Here is a 17,305-nt window from a genome sequence, read left to right as displayed (position 1 = left end):
GTCATGTACAGTACTTCAATCCTGTCCAGGAGTGCCATCTTGGCCCCACGACTGTGGGTGCCTGAGGCCATGGGTGCCATGCAACATGCATGGCCCTGGCGCTGAAATTTGTGGGTGCCCAGCCCCTTCATGGGGAACTTTATGGGTGCTCAGGAACCCAGGGTCCCAGGGAGTCGGCACCTATGATCCTGTCAGTGCTTACTTTGAAGTAAACCACTCCAGAGTTTAGTACAGCTATGTACAGTATTCATAGGACTGCAACAGTAAAAGAATGGAAAGATTTATTCAGAAACACTGAACAGAACATAAATTCAGGCATATAGAACAGCAGTCTAGCAATAAAACTTCTCACATAGTGGAAAAGGGTCAAAGTCAGAGATGCAGGGTTAAAACATTTAAAACTTTTAGATTTCCTAGAAAATTATTAAGCCACATGTATATAGACTTCAGCCTTCTCAGTCTGAGATCAACTGTCAATCTGCCAAACTGGTTTCAGCTGGTTGTTTGCTCATGCTGCTCTATCTCTAGGTGAAAAAACAGACATCTTCTATAGGTGGAAACAGTCACAGTTCATGCCCACTGGACCTGGCAGGGCTCTTAGGAAGTCAGGGGTGTGTGGTCAATTAAGTCTCAGTGGCATGACCAGTTCTAGCTTTCTCCCCGTCCTTCTCCCTTGCAAAGATACCATGGAGACTTAAGCTTTGCAGTTGTACAAATACTTAAGCAGTACCTACCTAAACTGTACTTTGGTTCAGAAGAGGTCCCGGCTGTCACAGTTGATTCTCTGTGGGAGAAAAGCTGCACTTCAATGCAAAGGAAACAGCGCAAATGGGAAAAGAATGTGATCAATTACATATGGTTTGTGGACTGAAAGCAACGAAAACAGCAAATATTTATCATGTTTGCTGTATTGATTTCCGGTCCAGACATAGGGCAAATAAGCGAACACTGATCATTTGCACTCCTGTTTCCATTCGAATTCTCTGACCTCCCTACATGCTTGCCAAGGAGATGTTTAGCACCACATCTAGTTTGGTTGTTAGCATTAGTCATACAGTTGCTCAGACCAGGAAGCAGGCTGCTTGACCTGGAAGCTTTTAAAGGAGCTCTGGGCACATTGCCTGTCTTGCAATGCTGTGGCCTGCTGTCAGAAAAATGATTCCATGTCCACCATTTCTTCTAGTTCCCTTCTCTCATCAGAGTACACAAGCCAAATCCTTGCTTGTTATATCTGAGTTCTGGCTTCCAAATCTGGAGGAATTTCCCACAATATAAGGCATCCCTCCTGTGCTGGGGATAATACGACCAGATTCCCTTAAATAATTTACACAATAACATGAATGATTTCTATAAATAAGTGCATGTAAAGTTACCATGGAAGAGCAAAACTAAATAAATAAAAACTGTATGTGCAATTGCCATCTATCCCACATCACATCATATCACATCAGTATCTGTATTTATGTCCATTCTACTGGCTATACAGTAATCCCTTGGCAGTTTAATAATATATATTGATAGGACACCCACACCCTGACTTTGTGGCTGCAAAGAAGCAGGTTGTTTGATTGCCAGGGTCTCTTACCTCTTTATTTTATTTAGTTTCCCCCCTCTGATGCTCTTATGCCCCTTGGGGAAGGGCTGTAACTCAGTGATATAGTGTCTGCTTTGTGTGCAGAAGATTCTAGGTTCAATCCCCAGCATCTCAAGGTAGGGTTGAGAAACACTCCTTCCTGAAACCCTGGGGAGCCACTGCCTGCCAGTGTAGACAAAACTAAATAAGAAGGACCAATGGTCTGATTTAGTATTAGACAGCTTCCTATATGTCTCCTATATGTTGCACATAAGGATAGGGATGGTTTTCCAGCTCCAAAGAGATTTCCCTCTTTCCCTCAGAGGTGGTTTGCGACACACATAGCAAAAAGTTTGTCATTTCCTGAGCACGATCAGCATTTTAAAAGTTGCTTTAATGGTTAAGGTGTGGGTGAGTCCAACAATGAGCACTGTCAGCACTTCAAACAGGAAAGCAACACCGCAAAAGCTGAAGAACAAAGAGAACCCGATTGGCCACAAATGCCTTGCAAGGGAGCAACATCTTAGCAGTGGTCCTGAGGACGTTTGCCACTCATATATTCTGACAATGTAGGCTGTCTCTGCACATGATTCCCATCATGTGAGTGAGGAGCTCTTCCATCTCTTTCAAAAGTCTTCCTCCTAAACACATCCAGGGCTGAGGCTCTTCCTTAGTTTTCCCTAGTTCTGTATCAATTCATCACCCCTGTGCCTGTTTTTCTCCCACCCCATAAAAGTTCAGGAAAATGTTTTGCCTACTTTTTCAGGGGAGGGCATGCATTTACTTAAAATATATATATATTTAGTGATAAATTAGAAAAATTAAGAATTTGTTCTTGTTCTTAAGGTATCTTCCACAGTAGAGCCCTTCAACGCTGCTGAGGCATTTCACTTGAATCAAAATGGAGGCTCCATACAGCACTGAATTTAGCTTTCTATTTTCCAACAATGCCGTTCTCCATGGTCAAGATCCTTCTATGTTTACTTACAAGCCCTATTCAGTAAAGGTCCCTTTGAATGTTAAATTAAAACCCTGCCAATGTTATTGCTTCCTGTTGATCAAAGCTGGAGGATTACTGATTAAAAGCCTGTTAATTGCCTCTTGAATAGGGATCAGAGGCAGCATGCCAATGAGTACCAGTTGCTGAGAAACAGCCGTGGGAAGGGGGCTATTGGTCTCATTTTTTTAATAGTAATATAGTGTTATTTCATGATTACAAACTCAAAAAAGAAAAGATAACAAGACATTAACAAGTAATTAAAGTCCCCGCCCCCCAAAAAGAATCTGACATTGGAGCAATTAAGGAGAGACTATTCAACAGGCAATTTACAGGCCACAGTCAACAGGAAATAAAGGAAGAGCCCTTTAAATAGAGATCATCCACACTAGACACACAAATGCCGTGATTGCATTTTATTGCAATATTGTAGGTCAGGGGAAAAACAGAGGATGGCCTCCTGTTTCCCTGCCCCCCCCCTATAAAACTGCAATAAAATGCAGTATCTGTAATTTTTTCTGCCCTATGTGGAGCCACTACTTTCATATCCTCTTATCCAGGATAGGGGTGAGTCATTTTGGGAAAGCTGGATGTGTTGTTGTTGTTGGTTTCTAAACTGCCCTTTACCTCATAGGATCACAGTGTGGTATACAGCAAAGTACAGTAAACACATCACAAATGCAATAAAATAGATTTGAACAATAGCATCAAATTCACCCACCCCCCAACTACAAATCAGCAGTGGACATTGTTCCAATACCCAAGCCTACCCTTGTCCCCCAAACATCAGCATAAAGAAGTATATATTGAGCCATCAGCAAAAATTCATCAATGAAGGACACAGCTATATTCCCAAGGCATGGGAGTTCCACAAATTGTCCAGGGCTGGGGAAGAGGGCACAGAGAAGGCCCTCTCCAAGGTTGCCACATGATGAGCAGAGCTTATCTGTGGAACCATGAAAAGGGTCTCCCCTGCAGATCGTAAGGCCAGGACTGGCAGGTATGAGAAGAGACTGGTGCATTTTCATGCCTTTTGGGCTTAAATTGTCCAGGACTTTGTACATCAGAGTTCAACAGCAAATAAGCAGCCAGTGTAGCTCCTGGAGGACTGGTGTTATATGAATTCCCCTTGCTGTATCACTCAAAACTCTAGCAGCTCTGTTCTGCACTAGTTGCAGCTTCTGGATGATCTTGAAGGATAGCCCAACACAGAGGATATTACAATAGCCTTAACAGGAGGTGGGTAACTGTGGTTGGGCTATCCAAGTCAAGAAAGTTTTGCAGCTGATAAACCAGAGATAGCTGGAAATAGTCACTCCTATCACCTACGCTTCAGTGACACAGCTAGAACCAGTAGTACCCTGCAATTCTGCCTAGAACATGCTATTTCTTTAATTCCCAGGTTGGTTCCCAACCCAGGATTTCTATGGAAGTGTAATGTAAGAGTTAATAAACCAGAATGAAACCATTACAGTGGTACCTCAGGTTACATACGCTTCAGGTTACATACACTTCAGGTTACAGACTTCGCTAACCCAGAAATAGTGCTTCATGTTAAGAACTTTGCTTCAGGATGAGAACAGAAATCATGCTCCGGCAGCGCAGCAGCAGCAGGAGGCCCCATTAGCTAAAGTGGTGCTTCAGGTTAAGAACAGTTTCAGGTTAAGAACGGACCTCCAGAATGAATTAAGTACTTAACCCGAGGTACCACTGTATAGGGATTTGTGGGGCTCACCCTGCCATTTGGCAGAATGAAGCCATCTGCTTTAGGCAGCATCATAGGGTGGGGGGAATTGATGAAAGCTGAATTTGTTGCCTGAATGATAAAGCAGGACTTTCTAAAGAGTTGGCCCTAGCAGGGTGGGGCCCCCCACTTGTGCTCTGATTCAGGCAGGAAAATGTTTTGGATGTGCACCGAGAATTTGGTTAGAACAGCTCCCTCCCTCCCCCCACCCCATGCCTGGGTCTGTGCTACAGTGGGTGTGGGAACTGCAGATGTCTGAGTTCCAGGATTGGACCAGCCCTTGGCCTGTGTTTACTAAGTGTCCACGCTTTCTGTGCTGTGAGCAATAAAGCCCGCAAATGGCTGCACATGTGTTTCCATTTATCTCCAGCCATGACTCACTGCTGGGCGCTCAGCCGGCTCCACTCCCTGGCCGTCAGCAGGACCCGCCTCCACCCTGGCTTCCTGACCTTAGCATTGTCAAAACACTCATGCAGATCCTTCTGCGCCTGTTGCAATTTTTCTGCACATCCCCGGGGTATTCTGAGGCTGCTGTACTGCGACTGGACCTCCTTCTCTTCGGCAACCTTGGTCTGAATTTAGAACATGGGGGCTTGGAGGGACCAATGGTCAATGCCCTTGGCACGTTAGGAAATAAGGATGGGGTGGGAAAAGGGCAAGATCTGGTGTCTACATGAAGTGCCATGGTAGAGCAGCAGAGCTAAGACACAGCAATGTTTGCCCTTGCCTGTTTTCAACAGATGTGAGTTAGAGAGGAGCTCAGGGCAGTCCCGAATCCCAAGGAGAGGAACAGATTACAGAAAAGAGGGGGAATATTTTTTTCCTTTTGTAAAATGGATCCCATGCTCATCATGAGCATGCTGCTGATCTTGAATGGCCAGGCTTCCCATCAATATAGAAGCCATCAGTGGAGGTGGCCTATTAGGGAGAACGAGGCACTGCCTCAGTCCGCCCCCACAGCCCCTGCCTTCTTACTTACAACCAGTCCAGAGGGGTGGCCTTGGCTGTCAGCTTTGTCTTTCTTAGTCTCAGCAGGGAGGAAGATAGGGACAAAACCAGAATGAATTAGCTGTGTTTGCGCCTATCATTGGCTTTGGCTCCATTTCTGCTGACCTTATGCTCTACCAGTCCTAATGAACATCAGTCACCATTGGAAGTCAGTTGCTGCTGCAAGGAAGAGGCATCATTCAGTGTACCCCTAATTCTTTGGAATTGTTTGAGGGAAAACCAGGGGGGAAGCTTGCAGACAGATTAGATATAGGGAATGCAGCGCCCAACACACACACTGCTCCTTCAGCATGTTCAGGCTATAGCAGACCCCTAACTTACGTGGAATTACCTGGAACCTGGCCAAGATGAATCTCTATGCATGTGAAGAATATACAAGACTGTATGTTGTACAACTCACTTCAACTTAGTTAAAGTGCTTGGGAAGGCCTCTCAAGCTTATGAAAGGGAGACTCTAGAACATAGTATCTGAGGCTTTTGCCTCTTGAGGTCATGTCGTTCTCACTTTCCTCTGTGACTAGACTCATGGTCTGAGGATTGAGAAATCCCTGTATTTTGGAAAGCAGCAGAAGCCACTTGGAAGAAGAAGCTGGGCAGTCTCCTGCCTTGCTGCCAACAGCTGAAATGCATTTCCTCCTCTTGCTATGAGATTCCATCTGGCACAACAAGGGTGGGAACTTACCATGTTTTTAAGAGTTGAGCTGCAGCGCTGAAAACAACTTCCGCAGCTTAATTCGAGCCAGGTCTCAATGGCATTTCACCTCAGAAACTATTTTCAGGGCCATGGTTCATCCCTAAAACATGAAAAGGAGTAACAAATAAACAGGGTGCCACTGTGCATGTGCAGAAGTCCTCTGTCTCACTGGAGTAATCATAAATACCTCCCCAACATCTGGGATTAGAAGGCTGGTAGCAGTAGGCCAGCAGATGGAATTCCAGATGATTATTTTCAAAATCTTTGATTCATCACTGATAACAAAGATCAAGCTGGTTTAGAAATTTCATGTTCTGATCTGGAAGCACTTTGGTAGCCCAGTGGTGAAGCTGGTTTATGTATTCTTCTAGAATGCCTAGCATTTATATGCTGGCATTAACCAACTTCCTCAGCCCCCTGGGGAAGACAAAAGGTAGAGAAACTGAAGGGACCAATTCACTGATTTTCTCCAAGGGAAGGAAAAATTATCCAATAATTTCTTGGTGGTCAGACTCAGTATTATTAGTGGCACTAGGACAGATTCTTTCTCTACCCAGCCCCCTTTTTGGTACAGCTGGAGAAATGTGTTGTGAAAGGGGGCATTATAGGTTTCTTTCTGTTCTTATTTTTATCATGCATTTTGTGGGGTTTTTTTAATTGTAATTTTATGTTATGAACCACCCTGAGATCTACGGGTTATACGGTGGCATAAAAATTTAATAAACAAACAAACAAAAAACAGCTGTGCTGCTATCCTGGTCACCATTTTTGTATCCTGCACAATATTCTGGAATCTAGTGTACTTCTGGGTCGCACTGAAAGGAAAAGTGGCAGCTGTCGCAAAAATTGTGGAAAATATTCAGAGAAAATTCTGCAAAGTAACCTTTTTCTAGGTGGGGGCAGGTGAGAAAAAAAAATCTCAATTATTTTCCCTCAGAAAAATGTTGGCCCAGTTCTGCCATATTTCCTCTGGCAGCGTCCTGTCAGAATGCCTTGGGGAGTTCTATTGCCAACAATGGCTGCCTTGCCAACAGTGGCTGGGCCTTTTAATTTTTTTAAGGCCACATCTGACATAAGACATCACCGGAGGACTTCTCTCTCCTCAACTGTCACTCACATCACATAAAGGCCTTCTCTCGCCTCAGCCATTATCAGACTGCTTCACTGGGAGAGCTGGGAAGAAGAGCTCAGTGAGCACTCAGTCAGCTGTGCTGTGAAAGGCCTGCTCCATCAGGTCTCCTCTCCCCTCAACTGCCATATAGGGGCAGCCATTCCATCAGGTGGCCTCCAATAGGGCTCATTTCACCAGCTTAGGCACTTCCTGCACCTGAACAGTGCCAGCTGGTCAATATGAACCAGTGCCTGAATTTGGTGCCTGAATTTTGATTTTCCTCTACTATATCACTGTCCTTTTCCCTTGTGTGTATTTTTTTCTTTTTACATTGTAAGCCTGAAGTTAGGGACAGTCTTGTTTTACTTGTAAGTCAGCTGCTGTGGGAGACTTTTTGGCTGAAGAGCCAGGTACAAATGCTCTAAATAAATAAATAAATCCTTGTTGACTTTTTTCCTGGATGTTTAGCTCTGCTGAATTAACATAAATGCTTATTCCAGGGATTCTCTCTGCTGACATGGAGCCAGGAAAACTTGGCTGGACTTGCTGAATGATATTGGGGGCAAGATTTAAGGAAGGGGGCAGGAGGAACCTGTTTATGTGGGCTAATCAGTGCCGCATTATTACTAATATTATAGATTTATAAGTAGACTTCTATGCTTAACTGAAGGAGATTTATAAACATACCATGAAAACAGCTTTAAAAGCATTTTTTTTAAAAAAGGAGAAAAGCAACAACTTTAGGCTTAAAGACAATACAGAATGAAAATCTAAGGCAGTTATCTTTTTGTTGAGTTGGAAAAAGCTTGTGGAAACAAAAATATCTTCAAATGTTTCTGGAAAGGACAAGGGGTGGACACCAGTCCCATCAATTAGGGTCAGTTAGGATCCTGTTCCACAGAACAGGGGCACCCACCCTAAAAGCCCTGCTGTGGATTATTGTGGAGTGACCTCTTATTTGAGGGTCTTCGAGGGAAACTCTTCTGCTGCACTCAGTGACCTACAGGGAATAGAAGTAGTAATATATTGGGCTCACAGGTTTTATAGGGGGATACTAATAATGGAGACGAAATACCAATATTGTGCAGCAGGGTGCTACCTCCTCACGGAGCCTCCTTTGAGTCACATCTTTACAGCACTACTATTATTCTCTATAGAAAATGCATGCTGCCTTGTGGAGCACCAAGCACACGCCTGGCCTTAAATAATTTATCTAAATCATATATATACACACACACAAAAATATATAATTTAGCACTCCTTCACAAGGTTCGCATTATGAAGATGGAATTGAAGTTTTAAGTAGGGCTGTATGCGCTTACTCTTTTAGCAATGATAAACTATATAGTATAAATCAATATATTACTATATATACTATAAATCATTATATTATATCCAGGGGTGCCAACTTGAATAAAATATTGGAGGGGGGCAGATAAGCCTCGCCACACATCACAAGACGTGGCAGACGCGCACCATTTAAATGTCAATGCCCATCAACTTTTTTTGGGGGGGGGAGGAAGCCCTCTCAAATATTTTATTCGTGGGTTGGGGGCGAAGGGACCTCGGCCCCTAGGAGTTGGCTGCCACGAATCTGTATCTCCGATAGCGCCAGGCGTGTGCTTGGCGCTCCACAGGGCTGCATGCTCTTCCTGAGCGGAGAGCTCCAGAGGGAAGGAGCTGTCAAGCAAAGAAAGCCCGCGCGGGTCGCCAGAAGCCGAGCCGAGCCGGGACCGGAGGCGAAGGGAGCGAGCAGCGCAAGAGGGCTGCCGGGAGCAGGCGAGCCGCCCGCTCTGGCCCAGTGCCACGGAGAGGAGGGGCAGCGAATCCCCAGAGCCCATTAAAAAGCCAGGCTTCGCCGAAGCTAGGAGAAGAAAACACCTCCATAGAAGGCAGGAGCAAGCAGCAGGCTCCGATTCTTCCAGTGGCGGGATCTTTTTCCAACCCCCAACCAGCCCGAGAGAGAAGGCCGAGTGCAAAGCCCAAACTTTCGCGACTGCCTGCTGCCGCCGCCGCCTAAGCGCCAGGAGTCGCCCTGGGATCGCCGCAGCAGCGGACGCAAAGAGAGAAGCACAGAAGATCGAGGCGGGCGCGCGCGCGCGTGTCTGGATGAGGCGGCAGCAGCAGTGAGCAGTCAAATCTCGCCCACCCGCCACCCCTCCTTCCTTCCCTCCTTCTCTCTCTCTGTCTATCTCTCTGTCGGTCTCTGTCCGCAAGATGAGCGCTACGCTCCCAAGCCTCTTGGCCTCGCTGGCCGTGTTGCTCCTGGGAAGGATGGACCGCCTCGCCGACGCCTGCAGTTGCTCCCCGGTGCATCCGCAACAAGCGTTTTGCAATGCAGATGTAGGTAAGAAAAGGACGGCCACCCTCCCCTTCTCTGCGGCTCCCCTAGTGGCTTCTTACACGGCGTGATCCCACCCAGCATTTCTATCTTTCTCTCTCTCTGCCCCCCCCCCCCCGGCTGCTGCCTTCGCTCCCGCTGCAAACTCACTTGTTAGCAGCCAAAACAACCCCACCCCTTTATCCTGCAAGAAAAGAGCCGCGGTGCGCGCGGGGAAGGGAGTGGGGAGGTCGGTTCCCTCCTGCCCTGGCCTTGGCCAACAGTTGCTATTGTCAAGGAGGCTTTGGGGTTCATGAGATTGTTCCGCTGGCCAATTCTTTCCCCATCGGTTTAAGGCACACGCAGTCACACATACATACACACACACACACAAACACACACAGAGAAGTGTCGTTCTCGGCTGGTATTCGCCTCTTTCCCCCGCCCTAGTACGCCCGCTCTGACCCGATCCACAGGAATTCATTGGAAAGCACAAAGGCAACCACGGACGCAAATTCCTCTTTTCTGACGATGGCTTTCTGCCTGCAAGATGCAGGCTGCCAGGGTTTGGTGGGAACAGCTTTGATACGGAGGGGTGGGGAGAGGTGGTGGAAACGGGAAGGGAATGAAACCAGGAAATGAAAACTTCACAAAGGCAAACGGAAAACGTCGGGCCATCTTCCCGGAGTCGACTCGGTCACACCGAAGGGTGTGGGGAGTGCTCCGTTCCTATTTGCATTGGTTATATACCTTAAAAAAATGCCTTTGCCAAAATAAACAGGGTGGGAGGGAGCCACATACTCCCCCCCCCCAAAAACCCCCAACCTCCCAATTGGAAATTGACTTGCTGAACAGTTCTACTGTAATTTAGCATGTGCACCTAGTTCCTAGTTCCATTTCTTGAACTCAAGGTACAGCTGTGCTGTTATCACTGTTCTGGGGGTTGCAAGTTAATTCCCCTTGAACTAATTTGGTAGCGCTTCAAAACGCAGGGCTGGGCTGACAGCCTACAAGGAGATCATCATCTTGTGGAGGAAGCTGGAGAGACAGATGGAGGGAGGCATGGGAGGATCTGAGGCTACAGAGCCTGTCTGATGGCACCAGAAGGGAAGCTGCAGGGCATGAGGAAGCTTGGTTGGGTCGGCGCAAAGCGGAAACCAGATTTCCATCGACTTACTGTATATAAATATCTTCACAGTTCCCTAAGCTCCTGGCTCAGGGGAAAGAAACTGTTTTCTTTCCTACAGGAGAATCTCTGCTCTGCTTGACTATTTTTGCTGACTGCTGTTGCTTTTAATTGTCAGCAATACACCTCGGCTTCCTACTTCTGGGTGCCTTGAGCAACCCTCCAGGGAAACAGTTTTTTTGTAGCTAAGGGACTTTTTTTAGGCCCAGCCGCATATCCTTCCTATGCAGTAATCAAGCTAGAGGCCCAGGTTGCTTAATGAGCAAGGGCTCTGAGCATTCTATATACAGTATATATATAATTTCATCATATCTGTGGCCCTTGTTGGTCGGAAACAGCAAGTGTAGCAATGTTTAAGGAGAAGCATAAAGTCATAGTCATAGTACGTTGCCTCCTCACTTATTGCTTCTTAAGAGCTTCATGTAGAAGTTTCTCACTGGGCCATAAGAGCACATTTAAAGCACATGGTTTCCTTCAAAGAATCCTGGGAACTTTAGCTTGTTAAGGTGCTGGGAATTGTGGCTCTGTGAGGTGCAAATGACCGCTCTCGGGGTTCTTTGTGGGAAGCCATGTGCTTTAAATGTATAGTGTGCATGTGACCTGTGTCTGCCCAAGAAGCAGGAATGCCCCTTTAGTACTTGTGTGTATGGATTTAACTTTGCAAGCCTTTCTTCATCATGAGAACAGAGGAATAGGGGCATTCTATTTCTGCAGTCAGGGTCTCTTCTGTCTGATCACCTAGTCCAGTCAGTCAGGGCACAATCTAAGATACTTTGCCAAGGGCACAGAACCTGATTTCAACGTGAGGGTGTGTAGACTTGGAAGATGTGAAGTAATAATACAGGAGAGAGGGTGTTGCTCTCACTACAGAATAACCACATGAGGCTCCCCAATATTTGGGATTAGAGAACAGGACTTCCAAGTTTTTGGGATTGTGTGGTGTAGGCCTGAGTCTCCAGGACTTGCCTTTTTTGAAATTAACTACTGCAAATCAGTGGATTCCCTTTTTGGAACAGAGGAGAAAAGAACCCCGCCCCCCTTTCCGGCTGTCCAATCTGGATCTCTGTGGGCCTAAAGACCTCTGGCCTGCCTGATTTGGGAAGACCTGATTTTCGATTGTGCTTTCTGTTCCACCTGCTGCTTCCCTGGCTTTGGGATGTGCAGGACTTTGGAGACCATTTTTTTTCCAGGCAGAGCAGTGCACCATGGGTACTAGCTTTCAGCGTGAGTGGGGAGAAGTCTGCAGTGTGGCCTTCTGCCCAGCATTGCTGGGGCCCTCATGAGAAAAATTAGCACTGTGTGTTTCCATCTTGATTCAATCAAGAACTTCATCTGCCAGCTCAGCTAAATGCTGAAGAAGAGCTCTTGATCATTCCGTTTTGTGATGTCACAGTGTGCGTCCTTCGCACTTAGCAAATGGTGAAAAGGGCTGAATGGAGAGCCGAGTGAGAGAGGCTGCCTTGCCCTTCTCAATCACTAGGCACTCAGTGCTGGGTCACTCACTGGTGGCTCTTTATTAGTAGGCGTTGCCATTCTCTTTTCCCAATTTGCTCAGCTTGGAAACTACTGAAAGGTCGAGCCTGATAGGGCTGGGCCTCAAATTCCACTTTTCCCTGTGAATAATCCCCTTATTAAATTTTAACCTATTAAACAAGCAGCCCTGGCCCCAGTTTCCAGATCTTGCTCTAGAGATGGAATTTGAAAATTCTCTGGCAGGGCAGCCTCTCTGCTGCAACAGTCTCGTCCATTAGAAGTTCCAGACTCTCAGGCTGCCTTCTCTGAAACTGTAGTGTGTCCAGGAACTGAGCAGCTGCTGTCAGCAGCAGCCATTTGCGGTTTCACTTTGCTTTTCCAGTGTCACTTCCCTCCACAGAAGTAGACATCTCTGAGATATGAGAACCAGTCATTGTACAGTGTCTGGAGCACATACTCTCAGCATCTAAAGCCTTTCATGTGGGAATCCAGTGAGACCTCACTGGACCCTTTTTGCTCCCTGCAACTAGCAAGAAAGATCCTTTTAACCCCTTTTAACAACAAGCAACACTTTTAGTTCTCCATTGGCCATGCCTCAATTTCTACCAGGCTAGCAGAGAGGATGCCCCTAGCACCATGCACTTTATATCTGGAATTGGACTGTGCAGTTTAACTTGCTCCCTTCTGTTTAGTATCCTTTCATTTGCACACCAAAGCCCAGCTTCTAGTTACGGCAGATTTCGAAGTAATCTGCCAATGTGCTTTATTCTGTAAATTATTGATTTGTGATATGAATGGATGTGAAGGTGACAAAGGCCTTTAGCAATATGCAGAAAAGTTTATTACCATGTATAACAAGCAAGTAGAAAGTCTATAGAGGAGTGTTAGTAGCCTAATAAAAATAAGGGTCAATATGGGAGAGAAGCCATATTGGTTATTCGGAAAACAGAAAACAAAATGTGAAATCTAACATGCATTCCAATCAGTGTTTCCTGATGTTCAGTTTTACCAGATGTGATCCAAGCTGTGAAACAGTGCTGAATACAGCCATTTTTTAAAAAATTTTTTTTATTGATTTTCCAATAAAAACAGCCACTGAATACAGCTATTTAAAGACATCTTGCTATAGGGTCTGCCCTCTTCCTATGCAAATGAGTTTTTCAGACCTTTTATTATGTATTCATGGAAGACCACATTTGAAGGTACTTTGGGTCCAGTCTGTTTAGGACTATGTGCATTAATACAAGAACCTTGAATACGGTCCGGTAGCAAATTAGTAACCTCTTTTTAATAGGTACAGTTTGTTCATAAAAAGCTTCCCAGGATAGTTCATTGGTTAAAGAGTGTTGATTGTGTGAATAAAAGCAAAGGGAATTTGTGGGAATTACCTGGCAGGAAATGTGGACTGGCAAAAACCACTATTTGGAAAAAGTCAGTACAGCTGTTGAAGTGTCACTCTCAGTCGGTTCTGCTGTGTGGGTGTGTCTGTGTGCATAGACGTAGCCGGGGGGGGGGGGCAGCTGCCCCCATCAAGTAAATAAATAAAAATACTTAACTAAAAGTAGAAATTGTAGAAATATTTTGACAGATTTTTCTGAGCATTTGGGTCAAAAGAAAGTAATTTAAAGTAAAAGTTGTTGAGATATTTCATTCTGAATCTGCTAGACAGAGCCAGACAGAGAATGATGACAGGTGGGTGTCCTGCCCGTGTGTGTGTGTGTCTTAGAATTATATATTCACACTTAGTCTGTGTACACACTGCACATTTAAATCACACACCCCTGCACATTTAAATCACACACAAAAGAGTCATGGGAACTGTTGTTCACCCCTCACAAAGCTACAATTTCTAGTACCCATAACAAACTATAGTTCTCAGGATTCTTTAGGGGAAGCCATGTGCTTTATATGTATAGTGTTTACACAGCCACCCTGTTACACATGGAGAGTTGCTTTTAGAAATGATGAGTTAGATTTTAAAAGACGTTTAGACAAATACAGTAAATGGGTTATGGATTTTTATCAATAGTGATTAGCCACAGCTAAACAGAAACTCCCCAGTCAGAAGCAGTATACCTCCAGTTATCAGATGCTGGAAACAGACTATAAGGGATGGGCACTGCCTTCATGCCCTGCTTGTCAACCTTCCCAGGGGCATCTAGTTGGCCGCTGTTAAGAAAAGAATGCTGGACAAGATGGACCTTGGTCACGCCCAGCAGGGCTCTTCTTATGTTCTTATCCCATTCTCTCTCATGTGCAGGCAGGCACACAGATCAGTTTGCAGAGAGAGAGATTTGTGCTGTTTTTATTCCTCTCGGGAAGCCCTTTTGGCTGACACGGCCCATGGAGAAACAACAGATGTCTGTTTACTCTGCTTGCATTCCATCGCACTGGCTTGTAGTAGAGTCTATAGAAAGCAGCAGCAGCAGCAGCCATGCTGCATTTTACTGTTTTCCTTCCCCTTCCCTGCAGTTGTTTTCACGTCATCAACTACGGCACCGGTTCATGGTGCCATGGGGTGCTATGATCTGCACACTTTAATTGGAGTCCACTTCACATCTTGGCTCTGCAGTGGTAACTTTGTGCAGCATCATGCTGTGGATGATTATATTTGTCCTCCTGGCTCCTATGAGTTCCCAAAAAGCACTTCTCTCTCCACTCAACAGCCTGTCAGATTAGAGCTGTTAGATCATTTGGATCGGACTTGTACTGAGCAAGGCCAAGGAACAGGGCTGGGATTGCAAATGGGTGTGTGTATATGTTACATTTATTCACTTTTAAAACATCCAGATTCTTCCAGTAAAATATGCAAATTCTGTGTTCAGTATAATTTGGGCTAAATTAATGTGTCACTTGGAAGCATGTCAGGAATTTAATAATGACATACACACCCCTCCGGATTTTCATTGGAGCTTTAGTGTGCAGTGATGGAATCCCACCCCACAAAATCCCACCCCACCTCCATGATGTTATTAACACTCTTCCTACGTGCTGTGGTCCTGATAAAAATCACTTCCTGCACCTATTACTTTTATTATTTTAAAATCTCTGATGTCCTTTCAAGTTACACACTTAGCATCATATGTGGTTTAACATTTAGTTGCAGCCTCAGAGATTTCTAAATACTTTGTTCACAAGAAGTCCACTCTGATTCATTTAAAGTTACTGACCTCCTGGGTGACTCACATACTTCTCCCGAACTGGAGCAGAGCTGTATATTTCAGGCTGTTGCCTGTTCTTGGGATGAGGAGGAAGGCCAATGGCCAGTTTCACTGGTCCAAACCAGCTCTTCCCTTTTGCCTGGAACATGACTAATATAGCTCCAGCCGCACTGACTACTATTACAATTCAAATTATTTACATTATTTACTATTGCTATTCACGTTATGTACATTTATATCCTGCCTTTCTTCCAGAAAGCTCACAACAACCCTGTGAAGTAGATTAGGCTGAGAGAGTGTGACCCTGTAAACTTTGTGGCTGCAGGGGGTGGGATTTGAACCTAAGTCTCCCCAGAGCTCACCTGTATCGCTGACCTGCTATATGCAATGTAATTGGCAGAGAGAACATGAAAGTGTACCCACCTCACTTTCCAAACCAGGATTTTCCCATGTTAACAATCAATATTAACAACTTCTTGCTGCATTTCCCCTACCATGGACAAGTCGTTTTATCCCCATTCCCTGCACCAGAACTGTGATCCAAACAAAATGCCCCCAAAGTGCTTTTGGCATGGGAGAAAAGCTTTCATATGTGCCAGTTTCCTTTCCCTGCCAAATGGCCACTTCAAGGGTGGTATTTTTGCTGGGATCGTGGAAGGGTAAGGAAATGGTTAATAAAATAAAATAAAAATACCCTCACTGCAGTCTCAATCCCATGGCTGCTATTTAAAGTTTTTAAAAGAATCACATATTGCCAGGCTATGCATTTAGATGTAACGTATAATTTGGCCCTACACAAAGAACTGGGGAGAAACAGAATATAGGTTCTAGATGGGGAAAGGCAGAGCATAGGATTTGCAGAAAGACATGGTGTGAGGCAGAAAATTTCCCAGTGCTCAATTTTTCCATGCAAAAAAATCATTGTATAAGTTCATTAGTAGCTATAAATATTGGGCATGCTTGACAGCTTTAAAGTTTTTTGTTCTGTTTACTAACCGTAACTCCTATCAGCCGTGGCCAGTGGCCAGGGATCATGGGAGTTGTAGTCCAGCAACATCTGGAGGGCACCACATTGTCTTCCTTTGCTGTAGGACACCAGAATATTTTCCTTCACAAATTACCCTAATTCACCATTTCCTGGAAAACCCTCATCACTGCCAGAGAGGATGAAAGTGGACAGGAGAGGTTTTGACAAGTAGTTTTTGTAGGAAGAAATAAAATTGGTTGATAGAAACCTACCTTTCGAGAGTCCGAGAACATGGAAGGAGTATGTCATGTCATTTAGGGGCTTGTTTCATTCACCTTGCCATATGTGTTGGTCTGCTTCCTGTGAACTTCTGTGAGCACTATAGCTATTGAACGCTTGGAGATAATTTGGTGATTCTCAAATGTGTTTGGATTTTGGAGAGACAGAGTTGACATTTGCCGGGGGTAGGTAGGGCACGTCTGTACTGTGTATAGGTGCTTGCATTTAAGGCAATGCAACGAAGAAATGCCACTGGAGAATTTGGTGTCTGGAAACCAGTGGACAGATTCCCCGTTTTAGAGAGGGTGTCCTAGTTATGGGCTGTGCAACATATCTAATAAGGTGGGGGATCTCTGAACTGTAAACTGTTATACAGTATAATCTTATATTACTGGGAGTTGTAGTTTAGTGTGTGCGCGCGATGAGAATTCTGCCTATACAATGCTGTCTTGAACACTGCAGCTACCCAGCTATCAAGAGCATGAGACTTATCCATGTAGAACCACTCTGCACTTTCTGCTTTTTTTGTAGCTAGACTGTAGGTGGAAAATAATAAACATCTTACCTTGTTTTGGAAGATTTCATAACCTGGAAGGGCTCCCACAAGATGTAGGAGTAGCTGCTGCAGCTAATTTGGTCTGTATTCAATTCTAGCTCTGTGGTTTCTAATCCTTCCAAAGCACCTGACTGATACCCTCCAGCCCCAGCTACTTAAGCTGCATATTTGGCACTCGTGGGCCGTTAGACTACTAAAGCATAAGGTGCTCTCCAGAGCAGAAGCAGAGAGGGTAT

At 45.1% G+C, this 17,305-nt stretch overlaps 1 protein-coding gene and 1 long non-coding RNA gene across 4 annotated transcripts in view; one reads left to right on the top strand and one right to left on the bottom strand.

Moving 5' to 3' along the window:
• Window positions 1-264: 264 nt before the first annotated feature.
• On the bottom strand, window positions 265-8,029 carry LOC310672721. Of its 3 annotated transcripts, XR_014508738.1 has the most exons (4): window positions 7,134-8,029; window positions 6,005-6,116; window positions 720-784; window positions 265-524 (listed from the first exon to the last, which is right to left on the bottom strand). It is a non-coding gene; the product is annotated as an uncharacterized lncRNA (long non-coding RNA). The 3 variants fall into 3 exon arrangements; XR_014508739.1 differs by having other exon boundaries at window positions 265-784; window positions 7,134-8,026; XR_014508740.1 differs by lacking the exon at window positions 7,134-8,029 and adding an exon at window positions 6,204-6,893 and having other exon boundaries at window positions 265-784.
• Window positions 8,030-8,790: 761 nt separating this feature from the next.
• Window positions 8,791-17,305, top strand: part of TIMP2 (TIMP metallopeptidase inhibitor 2) — a 29,168-nt gene continuing 20,653 nt past the window's right edge. Inside the window, exon 1 of the mRNA XM_083430327.1 lies at window positions 8,791-9,474. Within this exon, the coding sequence (XP_083286453.1) occupies window positions 9,345-9,474 (130 nt within the window). The 5' untranslated portion in view covers window positions 8,791-9,344. The remainder of the gene's footprint in view (window positions 9,475-17,305) is intronic.

Source organism: Podarcis tiliguerta, assembly GCF_965153285.1.
Source record: "Podarcis tiliguerta genome assembly, chromosome: 2".
In the NCBI taxonomy this organism is placed as follows: Eukaryota; Metazoa; Chordata; class Lepidosauria; order Squamata; family Lacertidae; genus Podarcis; species Podarcis tiliguerta.
This window is presented reverse-complemented; position numbering and strand designations above follow the sequence as displayed.